This window comes from Vipera ursinii (genome assembly GCF_947247035.1).
Source record: "Vipera ursinii genome assembly, chromosome: Z".
Lineage (NCBI taxonomy): Eukaryota > Metazoa > Chordata > Lepidosauria > Squamata > Viperidae > Vipera > Vipera ursinii.
This window is the reverse complement of record NC_139517.1, coordinates 52122925-52145276: the sequence shown is the minus strand read 5'-3', so window position 1 is coordinate 52145276 and position 22352 is coordinate 52122925. Positions and strand designations below refer to the sequence as shown.

Below are 22352 nucleotides of genomic sequence, written 5' to 3'. Positions count from 1 at the left end.
TACCATGGTCGATGGTATCGAAAGCTGCCGAGAGGTCTAATAGGACTAGGACAGAGGAATATCCCCTGTCCCGGGCCCTCCAGAGATCATTCACCAGAGCGACCAATGCCGTCTCCGTGCTGTACCCAGTCCTGAAACCCGATTGGTACGGGTCTAGATAATCCGCTTCATCCAGGACCAGAGGGAGCTGATGCGCCACCACACTCTCAACAACCTTCACAAGGAAGCGAAGGTTGGAGACCGGATGAAAGTTATTTAACACAGCTGGGTCCAAGGCAGGCTTCTTGAGGAGAGGTCTCACCACCGCCTCCTTCAAGACGGCGGGGAAACTACCCTCACTCAAAGAGGCAGATATAACCGCCTGGAACCAGCCTCGTGTCCCCTCCCGAGCAACATAAACAAGCCAGGAAGGGCACGGGTCCAATAAACATGTGGTGGAGCTCAACCTCCCCATAATCCTGTCCACTTCCTCCGGAGTCACAGAATCAAACTCCTCCCAGATAACATCGACAAGACCGCCCGTGTCCTGATCGTCAGACTCTGCCCAGTCGGAGTCCAGACCGGTCCGAATCCGAGCGATTTTGTCCAACAGATGTTGACTAAACTCCTCGGCACGACCCTGCAAGGGTTCCTCCCTCACCTCCTGATTAAGGAGGGAGCGGGTCACCCTAAACAGGGCGGCCGGGCGGTTATCTGCAGACGCAATAAGGGTGGAGAAGTGATTAGACCTCACCGCCCTTATCGCTGCAAGATAAGACCTAATATAGGTTCTTAGTCGCAATCGGTCGGATTCGGATCAGCTGGACCTCCAACAGCTCTCTAGGCCCCGTCTCCGACGCTTCATCTCCCGAAGCTCCGCGGAGAACCATGGAGCTCGCTGGGATCCGCACCGGGTCAGGGGCCGCAAGGGTACAACTCGGTCAAGTGCCTCCGTGGCTGCCCTTTCCCAGGCTTCCACTAAGGCATCCACCGAGTTGTGAGCAACGGAGGCAGGTGGGGACCCCAGCGCTGCCCTGGAACGTATCAGGATCCATTAAGCACCTGGGGCATACTAGTGGACATACTGAAGTCAAATGACGATATAGTACTCCTTGACTTACAACCATTCATTTAGAGACCATTTGAAGTAACAATGGCACTGGAAAAATTATTTATGACCATTTTTTACAATCAGAACTGTTGTAGCATCCCCATGATCAAAATTTGGAACCTTGCAATTGGCATATATTTATGATGACTGCAGGGTCCTGAGGTCACATGATCCCCTTTCGCGACCTTCCGATAGGCAACGTCAATGGAGAAGCCAGATTCTTTTAATAACCAAGTTACTAACTTAACTACAGTGATTCACTTAACTGTGACAAAAAAGATCATCAAACAGGGCAAAACTCACTTAACTGTTTTGCTTAACAATGAAAATTTGGGGCTCAGTTGTGATTGTAAGTCAGGACTACCTGTACACGTAATCCTCAGTTTACAAGCATTCAGTGACCATCCAAAATTACGATGGTGCTGAACAAAGGGACTTTGATTCTCACAAAGTTATGGCTGTTGATCGCTGGTGCTCTAAGTTACAAATCCTCTGCAATCATGTGATTGCCATATGCAATCTTCCCTGTCAGCTTCCACAGAAAGTGAACAGGTAAGCCAGTAGCCAAGTTCATAAGACATTTTGTTTTCTGGGTGCAGTATGCCTCCCCTCCCCCAGCTAAACAAAGATAGGGTAGGGAGACACTGCATTGAAGAATGAAGCTGGGACAGCTTTGCTTCTCCACATAGTGTCCCACTTCTTTTTCCCATATCAGACTGGAGGCTTTCTCTCCAGCCCAGGTAAGGCAGAGCAGAGCTGTGCTAAGTGGAGGACATGTAATTGTTTTATCTGATGAAATGTTAATAAACAATCAGAAGGAGCTATTTTTATAAAATGTTGTACAGATAGTCTTTGAGTTATGACCATAATGAAGCCTTAGTGAGGCACCCATGATTGTCTTGTTCAACAACTGCTCAACAATGATAACATGGGGAAAAAATGTTGGGCACAATATAGAATTAGAAAAATGGTAAAATCTTTGGGAAAGAAACTATAAATCAACAGTGGCAACAGCGTATAAAGAAAAATGTATATAAAATGTTTTATAGATGGCACCTGCGAGATTAGCAAAAATGTTTAAAAACATGTCTAGTAACTGTTGGAAATGTAAGCAAAAACCAGGCACGTACTATCATCTTTGGTGGACGTGCCCTAAAGCAAAAATTTTTGGACAAAAGTACATATATCTGGTTAGAAAAGATGTTAAGAAAACATGTAGATTGGAACTGGAACTATAATATCAGAAAAATATGATAAAGAAAATGTATATTTAATGTTGCATGTATTAACAGCATCAAGAAATTTATTTGCTCAGCACTGGAAAAATGAAGAAACACCATCTGAAGAAGAGATAATTAAGAAAATACTGTACTGTGCAGAAATGGATAGACTTATGCTGAAGTTTAAAGAAAAAGATACAGAATATTTTCAAATATGGGACATATTTTATCAATGGCTGGAAAAATGGGGTAGTGATTAGGAATTTAATGTGTATTACCTAGTAAAACAAATGGACCCAGACAACACATTTTTACGAAGCATCTATGAATTGTAAATATAGAAAACGTAATAAAATATTATAAAAAAACAACTGCTGTCCTTGACCTCCCAGGTACAGTTGCTAAGCAGGTTATTTATAGAAATACAGTGAGAGAAAAAATTATTTGATCCAATGCTGATTTTGTACATTTGCCCACTGACAAAGAAATGATCAGTCTATAATTTTGATGGTAGGTTTATTTTAACAGTGAGAGACAGAATAACAACAAAAAATCCAGAAAAATGCATTTCAAAAAAGTTATAAATTGATTTGAATTTTAATGAGTGAAATAAGTATTTGACCCCTTCACAAAACATGACTTAGTTCTTGGTATCAAAACCCTTGTTGGCAATCACAGAGATCAGACATTTCTTGCAGTTGGCCACCAGGTTTGCACATCTCAGGAAGGATTCTGTCCCACTCCTCTTTGCAGATCCTCTCCAAGTCATTAAGATTTCAAGGCTGACGTTTGGCAGCTCGAACCTTCAGCTCCCTCCACAGATTTTTCTATGGGATTAACATCTGGAGACTGGCTAGGCTGCTCAGGACCTTAATGTGCTTCTTCTTGAGCCACTCCTTTGTTCCCTTGGCCATGTGTTTTGGGTCATTGACATGCTGGAATACCCATCCACGACCCATTTTCAATGCCCTGGCTGAGGGAAGGAGGTTCTCACCCAAGATTTTATGGTACATGGCCCCATCCATTGTCCCTTTGATGTGAAGTTGTCCTGTCCCCTTAGCAGAAAAACACCCCCAAAGCATAATGTTTCCACCTCCAGGTTTGACAGTGGGGATACTGTTCTTGGGGTCATAGGCAACATTCCTCCTCCTCCAAACACAGCAAGTTGAGTTGATGCCAAAGAGCTCAATTTTGGTCTGATATGACCACAACACTTTCACTCAGTTCTCCTCTGAATCATTCAGATGTTCACTGGCAAAATTCAGATGGGCCTACACATCTGCTTTCTTGAGGAGGACCTTGCGGGCACTGCAGGATTTCAATCCTTTACGGCATAGTGTATTACCAATTGGTTTTCTTGGTGACTATGGTCCCAGCTGCCTTGAGATCATTGACAAGATCCTCCCGTGTAGTTCTGGGCTGATTCCTCACTGTTCTCATGATCATTGAAACTCTATGAGGTGAGATCTTGCATGGAGGCCCAGACCGAGGAAGACTGACAATTATTTTGTGTTTCTTCCATTTGCGAATACTCGCATCAACTGTTGTTACCTTCTCACCAAGTTGCTTGGCAATAGTCTTTTAGCCCATTCCAGCCTTGCGTAGCTCTACAATCTTGTCCCTGACATCCTTGGACAGCTCTTTGATCTTTGCCATAGTAGAGAGTTTAGAATCTGATTGATTGATTGCTTCTGTGGACAGGTGTATTTTATACAGGTAACAAGATGAGATTAGAAGCACTCCCTTTAAGAGAGTGCTCCTAATCTCAGCTCATTACCTGTATAAAAGACTCCTGGGAGCAAGAAATCTTGCTGATTGATATGGGTCAAATACTTATTTCACTCATTAAAACGCATATCAATTTATAAGTTTTTTGAAATGTGTTTTTCTTGATTTTTTTGTTGTTATTATGTCTCTCACTGTTAAAATAAACCTACCATTAAAATTATAGACTGATCATTTCTTTACCAGTGGACAAACATACAAAATCAGCAGAAGATCAAATAATTTTTCCCCTCACTGTTAAATGAACAGAGTGAAAGAACTGCCTGCTGAAAAAGGCAGGCAGCTCCCTTCCATGAACAGAACTGGCATGCCAGACTGGAAAAAGGAGGCTTGGATCCTGATGAGAGTCTTCTTTCCAGTCAAAGGAAGGCAGGGCAGAAACCCCAGTCCAGCTTTATTTCTCTGCATGGCACATTTCAACTGTGCCTTCACTGCGCTGGAGAGAAGGCCTTCTCTCCAGCCATTGGTGAGAGGGAAAGTGGTGTGCTGTGCTGTGTGAAGAACTGAATTTGTCCAAGAGAAGGCTTCCTCTCCATCCCAGGGAAAGTACAGTAGGACAGAGAAATGCTACACCAAGTTTCACTCCTCCCCACAGCATATTGTTTTTCCTTCCCACTCTGGGTAGGTAAGAAAGACTTTCTAGCACCCAGAAGGGAGATGAGCTAGTGCACACTGAGGCATAGAAAGGAAGCTCAGATCATTAGGATATACACTTCTTTTTTTCTAGCCCAGAACTCTGATTCTGCCCAAGGAGGAAACTGTCTGCCCTCTTTCAACAACTATTAATGACTGACTTAGCAACTGCACCTGAGGGAGTAAAGAGAGCAATCATCAAGCGAGGCAATCATTTGGTTGTCTAATTTAATGTCTGCAAACTTTTACATTTGTAATATGCAGGCTCCACTGTGGTCATAACTCAAGGACTACCTGAATAACATTTTGTAAAAAGAGCTTTTGCTTTTCTGATTATCTATTAACTTTTCATCAGATAAAACAGTTACAAATTCATAAATGTTTTTACTTAGTTTGACTAATAATGGTTCTTTTTAACTGGAACAAATTTTTGTTACCACCAGTTTCCCTAATGTAAAGATTGAGTTAACTCTTATTGTCCACTTATCGAGAGGTATTACAACTTCATTAGAAAGAAAATAAAATTGACTTTTAACAGCTGTTTTTTGCATTTCCAAAAATGGGGAACAAGAATATTGCCTGTTTCTTCTTAGAATATTTACAAGAGCAGTAGTTTTCAAGACACATTCACATGCACCCATGTTCATACACGCATGCACACACCCATACAAACAAAAGAGAATCATGAATATAAGTATAAGGAATAAAATCCTCAGTTGAGCATTATAGAAGGAAGGAAGGAAGGAAGGAAGGAAGGAAGGAAGGAAGGAAGGAAGGAAGGAAGGAAGGAAGGAAGGAAGGAAGGAAGGTGGTTTCTCTTTGCACAAGTTTTTGGACAAGACCTCTGAACTCTATGATATCATCATTTCTGCTCTCATCCCCACCCTCCCACCACAACTTCAGTAATTATCAACAACTACCTGTGAGAATGCCACAACTGTATTATAGTTTTTAATACTGTTAATTTTATTTTAGATTACACTGGTTTACATTGCTTATCAATATTCTAGGAGAACTGTTATCTGAAAACATAATAATACCAGGCCTTCCTTTCTCAATAAGAATAGATACTATATGAATTCACACATCCTATCACCAAACAAAATCTATTTCTCCTCTTTTTGTGTGCCAAATGAAAGTATAAAGATCCCATAATGGCAATTTTAACACCTTCTGAGGCATAATATCTGCCCTGTTAATCTTACAATTTTGCATGATACCCTTCTATTTTCTACTTGTCTAGTAAATCTCCAACAATTTATAAAAACAAACTTTATGTATTATTCTGAAAATATACCTATTTTTGAAATGCCTACATTTTTAGCATATTTATTTAAAATATTTATTAGATACTTACCAATGTGGGGATTAAGGGCAGTCACCAACATCAATGACTCATTCATTAACTTATTTATCCTCTCTGTGTTGGCTTCTATTCCAATTACACAATTTTCAGTGAAAGAGACACAGGCATCTCCTAAGAGTCGTGCAGAATGTAACACATTTCTGATCTAAATAAATTAAAAATAATAATTTTAACAAAAAAATTGTTCAGACTGACTACTACATTAATTAACAAGAGCTTTACCACACTTACAGCAGCACATTAAAGATAAATATTTATATGATAAAACAACAGGCCCAAAAGAAGACACTTGATATAGTAGACAACACCCTACTTCTTGATGAAACCAACTGCACTCAGTGTGTGGTCCTCAATAGAATTACATTTATGTGGAGTTGTATGCAGTGGGTTCCTCAAGGTTCTGTCTTGGGCACAGTGCTCTTCAACATCTTCATAAATAACCTAGATTAGAGGATTGAGGCACTCATCAAATTTGTAGGTGACACATATCTCAGGGAACACTTAGAAAAACAGACTCAAGATTCAGAAGGACCTTAGTACAATTGAGCATTGGTCCCTATCCAAAAAGATGCAGTTCAGTGGCAAGAAAAGCAAGATCCTAAGGAGCAGCCGGGGAGTGCGCGCGTGCGCAGGACTGCCCTGCCGGCTCCCGCCAGACGCCACCCACTGATTTTCCGGCGTATAAGGCGACTGGGCGTATAAGACGACCCCCCAACTTTTGTTCAAAAGTCGTCTTATACGCCGGAAAATACGGTATTTGGATAAACATCCAATTCTGGTCACCATAATACAAAAAAGATCCTGAGGCCCTAGAAAGAGTATAGAGAAGAACAATACAGATCATGTTTGGTCTGGTGGCTAAATCCTATGACAAATGGCTAAAGAAACTAGGTATGTTTAGCTCACAAGAGAAGATTAAGAAGAGACAAAACAGCAGTTTTCCAATACTTGAAGAATTGTCACAGGGAACAGTACTTCAATTTATTCTCCAAAGCACCTGAGGGTAGGACAAGAACAACAGCTGGAAGCTCATCAGAGGAAAATCCAATCAAGAAACACGGAAAAATTTCCTGACATTAAAAACTTTTAAGCTTGCTTCCTGGAATTGTGGGTGCTTTATTACTGGATGTTTTCAAGAAAAGTTTGGACAAATATTTGTTCAAGATGGTACGGGGATTTCTGCCTTGGCTAGAAGGCTGAACTAAAAGATATCCAAGGTCCCTTCCAATCCTATAATTAGATGTTTTCAATTTTTTGGGGGGTGGGGGGAGTGTTCATATGTTTTAAAAAACTAATGGCACATATATGGTCACTAAACAAATGATTATAAGTTGAGAACTACCTGTATTCCCACAAGGCACTGAACAAACATAACAGTAACAGAAAACCATCAAATTGAACCTGGATTGCTAAGAAGAAGAAAAATCCAATGAGGTTCTTACTTCTTCTTATGCATTTTTTAATGTTGGCAGTAATGGGGCCAATATTCTTTAAGACATAAGAGTAAAAAGAGGCTAATATTCTTCTCTTCCATGTGGTAAACATCCTGAACAGCATCAAAAACATTGGGGCTTTTCTTGCACTCAGTAATATTGCGGTGAACTTGTTTGTATGTATACAGCTAGTCCTTGACTTACAACAATTTACTGACCATTTGAAGTTACAACTGCACTGAAAAAAATTATTCATGACTATTTTTCACATTTACCACCATTGCAGCATCCCCATGGTCATATGATCAAAATTCTGACTGACTCATATTTATGACAGATGCAGTGTCTGCAGTCATGTGATCACCTTTGTGACTTTCTGACAAGCAAAGTCAATGAATAGGGAAGCCAGGTTCATTTAACAACCATGTTACTAACTTAACAACTGCAGTGATTCACTTAATTGTGGCAAGAAAGGTTGTAAAATGGGACAATATTCATTAACAACTCTCACTTAGCAACATAAATTTTGGGCTCAGTTACGATCATTAAGTTAAAGATTAGGACCAAAAATTGAAGTGAACCTATGTGACTCCCACAAATGCTTCTATCTACCATTACATATTACAATTCCTTAGTCTCTTTAACATAGTGAAATTATGTCATTCAATTATATTAATTTTAACAAACTTACAATCATAGGCTTAAAGACATTCAATTCAAAATGACCGCTGCTGCCTCCTACTGTAACAGCAGTATGATTTCCCATCACCTGTGCTGCTACCATAGTTATGGCCTCACATTGCGTGGGATTCACTTTTCCTGTGAGGGGACAAATAGAGATTTGTGAAATTAATTTGTTATTAAACATAGCAATATTTATTTTGCTGTTCATTCTCAAAGGAACTTTGACAACCAAATAATGAATCAAATATTCCTGAAAACGCAGCCTTGTACTTAAGGTGTTGGTCTAGAACAGGGGTCAGCAACCCGAAACAGCAAAAGAGCCACTCGGAACCGGTTCCATCATACACACAAAAAAGTGGGAGCCGCAAAATGTGCACGCACATGTGGGCATGCACGCGCATGCACAAAACAAGCAAACAATACACCACCCGCTATGCCCACACCGCATCCTGAGCTGCACGGACCTGTCGCTGCCCAATGCCGTCAGCTTACGCAGGGGGGGGAGACGGACTCGTAGGCGACGGGCACTGGGTTGCGGCGGCGCCTTCAGCCCGGGCACCGCCGGAGCCACCTGAGCGCCCTCCCCCTCTCCCGGGACCTCCAAACCTCTGCGTTTGATGAATGCAGCAGCTCTTCAAATGTGGAGGCGGAGGTTTGGGGAGCTGCGCAGCTCTCTAAACCGCCGCCGCCCCATTTGCAGAGCTGCTGCATTCCTCCGCATTTGAAAGAAACACGAACGCAGCAGCTGTGCAAAGAGGACGGTAGCAGTTTGGAGAGTGCATGCACACCTCTCCAAACCGCCGCCGTCCCGTTCGGAGAGCTGCCGCGCTCGTCAAATATGGACGAACGCGGCAGCTGTGCAAACGGGACAGCGGCGGTTTGGAGAGGTGTGCATGCACTCTCCAAACCGCCACCGCTTGTTGGGAGACCTGCCACGCTCGCCAAACATGGACGAATGTGGCAGCTGTGCAACAGGCCGTGGCAGCTTTCCCAACGAGCAGTGCCACTGCCCGTTCGGGAGGAGCTGTGCGCGCACCTCTCCCCGTTCGAAGAGGTGCGCGCACACCAGGCGACTGGGAGCCGCGGGTTGCCGACCCGTGATCTAGAACATAAGACACCCAGTTTCAAGCACATTCTTAGCTGATTTTAGGCCAGTCATTTTCACAACATATGCTGTGGGAATAGAATGAAGAAAATTTCCTTTAAAAGTGGCTTGTGTTCCTGCATGAAAGTCAGGATATAAATCTAAAGGATGATGACGTTACAAAAATATTGGGTTGATGAAATGAATCCAAATCTATTATGAATCCAAAACAATAATTTCAAATCCCTGTGGAATGCCTTGAGAAGCAGAACATCAGTACTGGTAATAAAACAACTGAACCTATTTTGGGGGTTTGGGGGAAGTGATTTTATTAAAAATTACAATTACAATGATAAAAGAATACAAACTAAAAAAAAGAAAAAAATACCAAGTGCAGAAAAGAAAAATAGAAAGGAAAATATATGAAGTAAATATATGAAGCAATTATTTCCCCCTCATCACAAGTCTGAACAATTTTAGTAATTTATAACCTCTTAAAATACAACTAATTATCTGTTTTTCCCATATCTAATGTCTTAATCTATAAACAGATTTTAAACCTGATCAATTTCAGTCCTGGTCAACAAAACTCCACTAAGAATTGTAGAAATAACATATCTATTTTAACCAACTCTATATTCCTTTATTTTGCTTTTAATAATCATCTTTAATGCATTTAAATAATGTCCTAAAATGTCATTTCATTTCATTTTACTTTGTTTCTTCCCATGAAATTCTTCAAACCTTTGGCAAATCCAATACAGGAAAATTGTCCAGATTTCTCTATTTGTTTGTTATTTGTATATCCTTTTTAATTATTAAGACATCAGCCACTTTATTCAGTGTAGCATCTTTTCCCATACATTCCTGAGCCTGATCCATTTGTCTTGTTTGTCTTTTAATACAATCTGTTTATAGAAGCAGACACTCTTAAAATTAACTTCTGGCTCCATTGTTCAAAAATATTTTTTAATATGTCAAATGTATTTTGCTCCATTCTGTATTAGAAGTCAAATTTAAGTGTACTTATTCTTTAAATGTAATTACTAGTTGCTTCTAATTCCCTCTAGCATCCAATCTTTATTCAAGTTCTAACCTATATTTTTTAAAAAATGATAATGAATTTTTGTAAGGTCCTGCCTCAGCTAGTTCTCCCAAGAAAGCAGAACTCTTCCTCATGGGTGAGGAAGAAACCCAGTTGCTGAGGAGCTCCATCAAATTTGACACGAAGGGGGGGTGCCTTCCATTCCCGCTGAGGATGTGCCCCCCCGGGCTTTGCAAGCATTCGTGCCCCGTCCCTCTGGGGAGGGTTGGCTGGCGATCCTCTCAGCTAATTTGGTGGTCCCTGCAGCCATCTCTGGAAGGGGGATTTCTTGCTTCACTGGTCCCCCCTTCATGCTCCTCCTCGTGTTCTTCACTCATCCTTTCCTGGTGGGCTAAAACTCCTTGTTTTCATGCTTTGGAATGCTTCCATCATGAAGTGCATGGCTTGCTTCATGAGGCGATCGGCATGGTCTGGTTCTTCATCTGATTGATTGTCCTCATAGAGCACTTCCTCCATTTCACACTTCCAGCCACAATGTTGGCTACCATGGGTGATGGTGACCCCCTTGGCTCTTCTTTCCCAATCCTCCTTCTTCTTCATGTCCATAGACCATCTTGGCTTCTCAGGATCCTCAGGGCAGCAATTTCTTTCATCCATTCACCAGAGTTTGTGTCTAAGTGAGGTTTTGTAGAGATCTCTTCCCAGCAATCAGCCTCTCCATGTTCACTGCCTGGGTTAGACATCATGTGCTGGATACCCACAGTGGGGTTATTGCCACTCCAGGTTGACCACTTTGTATATCTTGCCTAACGTAAGGTCCTGCCTCAGCTAGTTCTCCCAAGAAAGCAAAACTCTTGAAACTGGCATTGTTTCAAAAGGAACTTTTATCGAAAGATAGTGAAAGCAAGAAAAGGCAGGCACAATCTGAAGTTCCTGCGTGAAGTCATTAGGCTAAAGCCCATTGCTAAAAACCCCTCCCAAGCTTCTGGTTCTGGATTTCGGTGCAGCCAGACGCATGAGGCAATCAATCCTCGCGTTGCCTGGCTTTCTTCATCGGGAGGCCCCTGTAAAAGGGTCAAAGTTGCCCTGGAGGGGCAATGAGCAGGGGAGAGGTCTTTCCAGTTGGCGGTAGGACAGCGGCCCTCCCATCAGTTTGGAGCTACTTTCCGAACCGAAGAAGAAAGGATCGGCCACTCCCATGTCCCATCATTTAGCCGTTTCCTGCCGAACCCAAAGCACAACAAAGCACTTGAAAACTGGGTGAGAATTGCCTTCTTCTATTCCTAATCGTCTACTTTGCCTGTCAAAAGCTTTCCGAATTTGCTTCCCCTTGCGAAGAGAGAGGGAAGGGATTTCCTCCCCCCTCCTTAATAGCAGCCTTTATCTACATTGGGAGAGAAAAGAAAAAGCCTTGTACTAAATTATACTGATTAATTGGACTTACTGCCTATCTACTTTTGGCCCAAAGTTCCTATATTTACAAAACGGACTATTCTACCTATTAAGTCTAAAAAGGGGACAAAAAAAAGAAATAAATAAAAAGACTCTGCCTGAAAAGGATTTGGTCAAGTCTGTTACTACTGGCAAACAAGCTTGCTTACATTTTGGACTGACCTTGGCATTAAGATAAAACCTGAAACAGCTGGACATGAATTTGGCTTAGACTTGTGGAGGTGGACACTTACTGATTTTTTTTTTTTGAAAAATAGCCTCCACTAAAGGACTATTTATAATTATTACAAAATGGAGAAGTATCAGCCACAAACCTCGCTTGACTATAACCTTATACTTGAAACAATTTACAGAGTCACTGAGATGTCTATCTCCAGATTTAATAATCTACATGCCAACATTAAGTCACAAATTGAAACCCAGACTGCAACTAAAGAATTTACACTTTAGAATAGAACAAAATTGGAAGATATTACTATTGAGACAGAGGAATATAAACAACAACAACAAATTGAAAAAACTAATATTCAAAACCTTACTCAAAGAACCTACAATTTTTAAAGTACAAGGAACCACTACTATGACAGACAATCTTAAAGACCAACAACAAACTAGGGAAAAACTTAATACTCAACTTCTGACCCTCTCTAAGGAGCCTACAATTTCAGACGTACATTACATGCAAGTGATGCCAATATAGATGAAGCCGAAGACCAACAAAGACAACCTGTGGAAAACCTGAACAGCCAATCACTAACTATAAAACTGGATAAGATTTTCTACTCAAAACAGATCAACCCAGATGGAAGAAGAATCCAAACTGAACTGCAGACAGAGATGTCAGAGCAAATAGAGAATGGAATTAACATGGCAACAATGTAATGACTATAAATGGTTCAACCTTTGTATATTGCTGATGGTTAGATGGCCTCCTCTGGGGCAAATAATATATATGCAAGCAAATGAAGACCTACTTGGCAATTTAAAGCCCTGGGTCTGGAAACCTGACTGGCAAAAAAAGAAACCTGGAGTTAGATTTAAAATATGAATTCCTAGAGAATTATTGCAGGTCATTTTGTTAGTGACTTATTAGGATCTGAAATAGAAAATATTTATGAGATAGAATTAAAATGTGTTTAAGTATTTACTAAGCTTATTTCAAATATCATAAATTTATATATTGATATAATGGAAATTTGGCTTATGGATCCTATGTTTGATGTTAAAATTTTGGTTATGTATAAGTAGATTGATATAGACTCTCCAATTGATAACTTGTGATGTATTAGGATATGAAATAAACAATGTTTATTAGGTAGAAGCTAGCTATTTAAATACCGAGTGTATGTTAGATGATACAATTTTTGGTGTAATAAAATAAGAGAACTTTGGGTTGTGAATACTATTTGGGATGTTAAAGGTTAAACTTGGATACTATAATTAACATCAAAATTAGATAAAATTTTATAACAGGATATAGATATAACTTATCAAAATTGGATTGACTAATCTTCTTTGACTGTGCTATTCCTAGAATTTTGTTAAGTTTAAATATGTTGTATTGAATGTTGAGGGAAATAGAGAAGGATGCTATGATAATGTAACCCAAACTATGTATTGAAAACACTGTTACTCAACTGATGACTACCCAGTTATCATGATGCTTTCTAAATATATAGGTTGTAATTTGAAAAACTAATAAAACTTGTTATAAAAAAACCCCTCCCAACTGCCCAGTCAATAGGAGCCAATCCAGAGGTGCAAAGATGTTGTGAGAACTCTGGACAGAAATTGCAATAAGATGTTCCCAGGCATCTCTTTCTTGGTGAGGCAAAGCAGATGGCCTTCGGCACTTCTCTCCCCTCTAACATTCCCCAGAAAGGTACATCAAAGCACACAGGAACAGAATAAACAAAGCAAAGCTAAATACATCACATGAAAGCTCCAAAGGTACCCCGTCCCATCAGGATGGCAGCATCCTGACAGGGATCTATAGCAGGGGTGTCAAACTCAATTTCATTGAGGGCCGCATCAGCATTGCAGTTGCCCTCGGGGGGGGGGGCATGGCCTAGGTGGGCGTGGCCTACTGGGTGGGCGTGGCTAGAGTGCGTATGGCCTACTGGGTGGGCATGGCCAGATCTACATCGTTCACATCAAGGGTGCCTATGGGGGCCTGGGCAGGAGTGGGACAGATCTGAGGGTCTCTGGCAGAAGGAGGGTCTCTGGGCCAGGGCCAAGGCAGTGGGGGCCGTTCCCTCACTGTTTCCAGGATGGCTTCGCGGGCCACATGAAACCACTTAGCGGGCTGGATCTGGCCCCCGGGCCTTGTGTTTGACATGTCTGATCTGTAGGAATCTGACAAATCTATTTAAATACTTGAATTAAAAAGTATTTTCCCACAGGTAGTGTTCTTGTAATTAATTCCAAAATCACACAAGTTAAAGATGACACCACCGATGGCAGCCTTAATGAAACGCTCTCTAGTAGTTCTGATATTTTGTATTATTTTCTGTGGCTCTGAATTTTCATACTCAAGAAATGAGATTTTGAGTAACAGACAATGGACTTTAAATAACAAGCAGCTTTCTGGAATTATTTCTCCCTTATTTTTGAATGCGGGGGGAATTCTGATTGAAGGAATGGCTTATCTCTTTCAGCAGAAGAAGCAGAAGAGAATCAAAAGAAGGAGAAGGAGGGGTGAGGCATTTTACAAAGACTCAGGAAGCATGGGGTAAGAAAATCTCCCCTCTCCTTGATGTATTTAACTAATCTTCACTTACTTGTAAATAAGATAGAAGAATTGCTCCTTTAAAATAGTAACAACTCAGATTTTTCTAATTCAGCAGCCCTCTGCTTCACTGAAACATGGCTGAATGATTCGACTGATAGCTGCTTGCAAATCCCAGGATTTCAGATTAAAATAGCAGATAGAACTGCAGAAATGTTCGGTAAAAAGAAGGGAGGAGGTATTAACAACTGATGATGTAAAAATGTCACTGTACTAAAGAAATTTTGCGATATGAACTTAGAGACACTATTCATTATTTGCATACTCTATATGCCCCCTGAGTTTTCTTCATTCATCCTAACTGGGATCTACATACCATCCCAAGCTTGAATAAACAAGGCATTGAAAACTTTAACTGTCCAAATCCTGTAGGTTGAAGAAAGATATCCAGACTCCCTGCTCGTTGTTACGACTTTTAACAGCACTAACCTAAGCTAAGAGCTGCCAAGATACACTCAGCATGTCAACTGTCTCACAAGAGGCAAGAATATTTTAGACCACTGCTACTCTACATTAAAAGATGACTATTGCTCTCTACCAGGAGCAACTGTGGGACATTGTGATCACTGTATGATTCACCTTGTACTTGTTTATAGACAAAGACTTAAAATCATAAAACAGTGAAATCTTGGACTGAGGAGGCAAAGTCAAAGCTACAAGTTTGCCTCGACTGCACAGACTGGAATGTTTCTGAAGCTGCCTCAGCAGACTTGGATAAACTCACTGACTGTCAGGCCTGCTCCAATCTAATCCCTTAGGAAAGAAAAATCCTTGATTCCATTTGGTTGAAGTAAAGGTTCTTTTTCTAAAAAGATATTGGCTGCAATAAAGTCAAGATAGCTCTGGGTTTCTTGTGTGCTCAAAAGATACAAAAAGGTTACAACGTACAAACAGAATGCTGTACAATCAGGCCAGGAATATATTAAAAAGGGAGATCAGGGCAGCAAAGAGAAGTTATTCTGAAAAGGTGAAGAATCAGCTCTCTACAAATGAACCAACAAATGTGTGGAAAAGCCCAAAAAATATCGCTGGTTACTGCACCTTCCCTTGCTGAAGAGAATGGACAACTGGCAGATGACTTGAATGTGTTCTACTGTAGGCTTGAGAGGAGAGCACTGTCAACTATCACTACTCTCTCCATCTCAGATACACCAACAATAGGCTAATCTCCTACACCCACTCTATCCCTCTGCCACCACCACCCCACCCACCCCCGCACACACACTTCTGGTGATCACAGAAAAAGATGTGCGAGATCTGTTTCACAGACAAAAGTCTGGAAAAGCATAAGGGCCAGACAGGGTAACTTCCTCTTACTTGAAAGTATGTGCTGATCAACTGGCCCCCATCTTCACCCACATGTTACTGGAGATATGTTATGTCCTTTCTTGCTTCAAACCATCTACTATCATCCCAGTGCCCAAGAAATCCTCCATCAAGGAATTGAATGACTACAGACTGGCTGCTCTGACATCTGTAGTTATGAAAACTTTCAAAGGGTTAGTGCTGCCCCAGCTGAAAGCCATCATGGATCTGCTGCTAGATCCATTTCAATTTGCCTACTGTGCAAATAGATTGGCAGATGATGCTGTCAATATGGCACTACAATACATCTTACAATGTCTTGAATCCCCAAAGAACTATGTAAGGATCATTTTTGTAGATTTCAGCTTGGCATTCAACACCATCATTCTTGAAATCCTTCTCTCTAAACTGACTCAGCTAGCTGTGCCTGACCACACTCATAAATTTATAAGCTTTCTAATGAATAGGAAGCAGGTGAAACTAGGGGAAATTACACTGAATACCTGTTCGATTAACACAGGAGCACCCCAGGGCTCTGTGCTCTCTCCGTTAGTCTTCTCTCTATATACCAATGACTGAATCTCAAGGATTCCCTCTGTTAAAGTACTGAAGTTCACAGATGATACAACAGTTATTGGTCTCATTCAATATGATGGACAAGACTTCATGTAGACAAGAGGTAGAGCAACTGGCTCTGTGGTGCAGCTGGAACAATCTGGAACTGAACACTTTTAAAACTCTAGAGATAGGAGATTTCAGAAGAAGCTCTCATATTCTACCACCTCTTACAATATTAGGCAACACAGTATTAACATTAGAGACCTCAAGTTTCCAGGTTCTATTATCTCCCAGGACTTGAAATGGTCACTTAACATTACAACTATCATTAAAAAGGCACAACAAAGAATGTTCTTCCTATGTCAATTCAGAAAGCTCAGATTGCCCAAGGACCTGCTGATACAGTTCTACAAAGAAATTATTGAGTCTGTCATTTGTACCTCAGTATAGCAACCAAATTGGACAGGTACAGGCTTCAACAAATAGTTAAAACTTCAGAAAAAACAATTGCAAAAAGCCCGCCTTCCATTGAGGATCTGTATACTGCACGAACCAAAAACAGGGTTGAGAAAATATTGACAGACCCCTCACATCCTGCACATAAACTGTTTCAACTTTTCTTCTCAAGACGCTTCTATAGTGCATGCACCGAAGACAACTTCCTTATGTGTCCAATCAGTTGGCCAATAAAGATTGTTGTATTTGTATTTGTACATATTTGTTATTCTATTCTATTCTATTCTATTCTATTCTATTCTATTCTATTCTATTCTATTCATTGTTTGTAACTTTCCAAAACTAAAGTTATAATCACACTTTTGCTACTTATTCTAAAAAAAATTAAGTCCTTAAACTTAAATTTCTTTCATTAAAGATTGGAAGGAACTTACCTGATGATATAAAACTTGTTGATCTAAAGATTCTTAATAGCTAAGTAGTCAACAAGCAATCTCCCAAAGTGATTAGAAAAATAAATATGCAAACCTAGTGTTCTTTTAAAAGCACCAATAGTGTTTTAACAAGATGGCTATCCCATTGTTTCCATCAACTGTGTGGAGCACTTTGTGGATGATCTCAAATATTTTCCTTGTCCAGAGAGCAATTACAAGGAGCTGGTCTACTCACTATCTCTTTATTTTGCTGTGCTTGTCAGCTCCGCTCTTCAATTTGCCCTTTCTTCACAGAAGTCCTGGGTTATTTTGATTTATAAAACCCCCCACATATACAGTAATAGGAATATTCTTTGATAATTTATGTTGACATTGCTATTATACAGACTAACATCACACAAACATGCCATAAATGAAATAGAAAATGCATTTAGCAAAACAAGAGTATTGGATGTATTTGGAACCTATCATCCAAATAAGATAGTTTTTTATATTTTTATGTGTAATTTCATCTCTCTTAAGATTTTTCTTTAAAATCTTAGGTTCAAGTAACAAGAACTTTTGATATTGTAAAATGAGCACCTGCTGCAATAAACCAGGATTATGGCCTTGATGTTGAGCTTGCTAATGCCATTATAAATGCAGCAACTGAAGTAAGATGTAACATGTGTGACAACCTCTAATATTCTATTTAATATTGATTGATGATGACCTTCAGTATAAAATGAAGTATTTGAAAAGTAATTTCTCCCAGAGCAATAAACCGACCAGAGACTACTGTCTTAGTCTCGTGATGAAGAACTGTATGGAGCAAGTATGGGTGATCTCAAGTCCTCTCCTTGTCCAGAGAGGAATTACAAAGACCCAGTCTATCTGCTGGCTTCTCATTCCACCAAGATTGTTTGCTCTTTTAATTGAGCCATCTTTAGTTCACCATTTCTTTCCTGGAAGTCCATAATAGTAATTTAAGTAAGCTACAAAGAAGTAATAGAATGGTAATTTTCTTTAGTAAGTAAGGTTTAGCAGTTAAATTTAAAAATAATTACCTCTTGTACATGGTACAAAAATTATTCAGTGAAGTTCCCTTTCCAAAAGATCTAAATGTATTTTGATGTATAATGTAGAACTTGTAATAACTTTTAGGGACCTTTTAAATTAAAAAAGCATTTTAAAAGTTAAGAAAAATATGCTCTTGAGAGAGGACTTGGTTCACATTAACACAATTTCCTTTAATGGCTCAATGATGTTTGTCTTATTTACAACAGCTGAATATTTCAATAGACCTAGAACATCATATGTTTCTTTTCTAATTATAGTATGAAATGTGTCCAGTACTCTTCAGTTGTTTATATTTAATTTGTTCCGTCTCTCATTTACTTGTTTTTCCAATTAATTTTACTTAAAGAAGCAAAGCAAGCAAAGCACTTTTTCCCATTTCCTTCACACCTGAATTAAAATATTGTTAATGAAAACAAAGTACAGAACTAAGTTAAGAATAATTTGAGGATATGCCATCTGGTTTCCAAGACTTCACACAAGGTCCATGTTATCTATGGTAGTTGTATCTTTTCTTGAATAAATTCAGATAAAATAGCATGTGATGACATCACATTACTTTATAATAATTTGTGTCTATTACTACAGTTCTATAAATTTAAACTTGTATCTTTTGGAATTATTAAATCTAATTAATATTATTTCTCATTCTTAACCAATTAGCACAATATTAACTAGAAAATAAAGTAAATAAATACGAACAAAAGTTTACTCAGGGAGAAAATTAATTGTTATAAATAATAAATTATTTTTAAAAATAACCATTAAAATAAATTTATTAATAAATTTGTGATCAATATAATACATTTTATCTATTTCAATCTATTCCTTTTTTACTCTACTGATAAAATATGACTGCTAACGTGTGTAAAAGACTATGCCAGGTTGTAATTAATAAACACATTATGCCATCAGTCTTTCAATATCTATCATCCCAAAGTTAATAATCAAATCTTGGCAAGGTTACCTGGCATAATACTACTTCCAGGTTCATTTTCAGGCAAGATAAGTTCCCCTAAACCACATCGTGGACCAGATCCAAGAAAACGAATATCATTAGCTATCTTCATTAGGCTACAAGCCACAGTATTCATTGCACCACTCAGTTCAACCAAGGCATCATGAGCTGCAAGAGCTTCAAATTTGTTTGAAGCTGTAACAAAGGGCAAATCTAAAGAAAATAATGAAATAAGATATTATTAGCTTTCTATCTATTCTTATGCACACTTCAAACACTATAAGATTAATATGTGTAGGCTATTTTATTTTGGTCTGAGTGAACGTTCATAAATAAAATTAGACAATCACCATTTTTATGAGTTACCAGACTAATATCTCATGGAAACAATAAATGGGAAAATAGATTGCCAGACTATTAGCACAGAATTTACTAGGTGTCTCCTAGTAGGAGAGCTACCATTTAGAAATAGAAATTATATATTTTTCCATGAGTTCTCATTTTAAGCTTGAAGAAGATTCTACCTACGGAAATAAGGAAAATCATTTCCATTTCTTCTAGAGGAGATAAGGCTGCCAGTATTACTGAAAGACTGTCTGTAGACAATGAACTGAACTTGAAGATTTTGAAGATTTCTTGAATAACAAAATCTAAAACTTGATAGGAAGACAGGATGTTACTGGCACTGAGCAGACCTAGCTAATTTTGATTGTTTAAACAGAGCAGGAATTCGTGGATTAGTACAGAATTTCTGGTTTTCACCAATGCATAATGATTAACCAAAATGGTTCCCAGTGGAATTTCTACATATGTGAAGGAACCAATGTTTTAATACTCAGGGAAGATAAACACCAAACTCAATGACTGTCTCTTCCATCTATTCCAAAATATGCTTTTTCACAAACTGTAGCTGATAGAGGCATTTCTTTAAACTGTGTTCACTGGGATTCTTCTCCAATCTGGCAGGCTGCTGAAGGAATAAGATAAACTGTATTATCCCTTCCCCAGGCAGATCAAATTGGACACTGCATCTCCGTCCCACAGGGATCTGAATAAAGCAAATAAGCAGATGTGGCATATAGCAATTGACACAAAATTGGATGTCTACATGATGACTCTGCAAACATCTAAAAAAATTTTTTTTTGTCCTTTGGAGAATAAAATAGGGTCAAATGACAGAATTACTATAGTAAATCCAAGGCCATATTTATTTTTGAGATTACTTTGCCCTGCTTGAAAATCAGAATGAAGTTAATTAAGTTCAGGGTTTCCTCACGATAGCCACAAGAAAAATAATATTAAAGAGCAGGATTTTGAGAAAGAGTGCCCTTGATAACAAAGGGAAGTTGAGGGATTTACTGGTTATGAAAGGGCTTGTTAGATGTATACAAAGGAAGAAATTGTTTGAATCTGACCAATACTTAGAGACTCATAGTCATGGACAGAGAGGCAAAGTGTGCATCATGTTTATGTTCCTGGTTGGGGAGGAACATAACATGAACCAAGTGCAAATTCCTTATGTTGCTGGAGGAGAAAGTGGAGGGAGAGGATGCTTAGCTCGCCATTTTGAGACTTATAACAGGAAATATGAAGAGTGCCTTCTGAATAAGGCAGAAGGATATTTTTAAAAAGAGTAAGAGATTCTCCTCAGAAAACAGTAGTCTTGGGAAAGGAAGTCTGACTAACAGTAACTGGTAGAAACAAGAGAATCAGAAGATAAGGTATCAGTTGTTTAGAAGAATCATAGACTTCTAGAGTGAATCTTGAATTCCAGGAAAAGAAAGGAAAGGTCAGACTGACACTGTGACAAGGAAATAAAACAATAATTACCCCACAGAAGAAAAACATGTCATGATGATGAATGACTTGCTGCTCACAGGAATGGTCAATGATCCTTAGACAAGACAATGATCAAAGAAAGTATGTTGTCTTCCAGGTGTACAGATTCATGACATGATGGGGAAGCTGACCATTCAATCAAATTTACTCTCTACAATCCCTTTCTTCAGTTTTATTCTTGAACAAATAACATTGTCTCCATGGAAAAAATAGTGAGTCTACAAGAAGCTAGGAAGGCAGACAAAAGAATTCAGAGCACAGGTAGTGTTTTCATCTATACCTCCAACTGATGGTCATGGTCTGAGGAATGGAGGAGTCTAGAGGTAAACTACTGGCCCAAGGGATATTGTTGAGAAAACCTTGGATTCCTGGACCATGGTGTTCTTTATCTATAAGAAAAACTTCTAGCAAGAGATGGGTTGCACCTCAAAGAGTAGGAAGAACACCTTTGGAAATACATGTAACCAAAGTCATCTGGAGGATTTTAGACTACATCTAAGGAGATATATAACTACACTCAAAATAAAGAGCAAAGGCAATAAATCCTATATAACGAAGGAAACAGTAGGAAGGAAAGGATTATATACCAGGCAATGCAGTAGCTAGTGAACAATGGCAATACTAAAGGTTTCAATGTATTTGTTCAATTCAATGTATTTGTTGTTTATTACTATTTATTATTTTTCACATTTTTTGAACTGCCCATCTCCCCCAGAGAGGGACTAAGCGGATTTAATAAATAATTTGAGAAATAATTAAGGCCCAGGCACAATCATTACAAAAAGGGAGAAATGGGAGATATCCCATGAAACCAGTCTGATTGTAGCAAGAACTCTCTAATAACCTCCAACCTCCGTTCATTCCGCCGGGACCTGAAGACCTGGCTCTTCGAGCTCTCTGGCCCAGGCTGAGAATATTTTTAATTTTAATTTTAACTGGGTTTTAATTTTCTCAGGGTTTTATTTAATCTCTTTTAATTTGTTTTAATGTTTGTATTGACTGTTTTTTAAATGCCCTGTAAACCGCCCTGAGTCCTTCGGGAAAGGGCGGTATATAAATCTAAATAAATAAATAAATAATAATAAACAAAAATGACAATTTTAAAAATTGAAAGAGGGCATATAACAGAAGTAGAATATTGAAAAACAGTCCAAATTTGAAATGGG

At 39.1% G+C, this 22352-nt stretch overlaps 1 protein-coding gene across 2 annotated transcripts in view; it reads right to left on the bottom strand.

Moving 5' to 3' along the window:
- The window catches only part of FH (fumarate hydratase), a 42919-nt gene that overhangs the window by 3084 nt on the left and 17483 nt on the right, over positions 1-22352 (bottom strand). The window contains exons 7-9 of one of the 2 annotated variants that reach the window (XM_083377124.1): positions 19357-19560; positions 8219-8346; positions 6086-6239 (exon numbers count right to left, since the gene is read on the bottom strand). In XM_083377124.1, coding sequence (XP_083233250.1) covers positions 6086-6239; positions 8219-8346; positions 19357-19560 — 486 coding nt within the window. Of the gene's footprint in view, positions 1-6085; positions 6240-8213; positions 8347-14572; positions 14726-19356; positions 19561-22352 lie in introns of those variants that run through there. The other variant, XR_014494184.1, reaches the window with a different exon arrangement.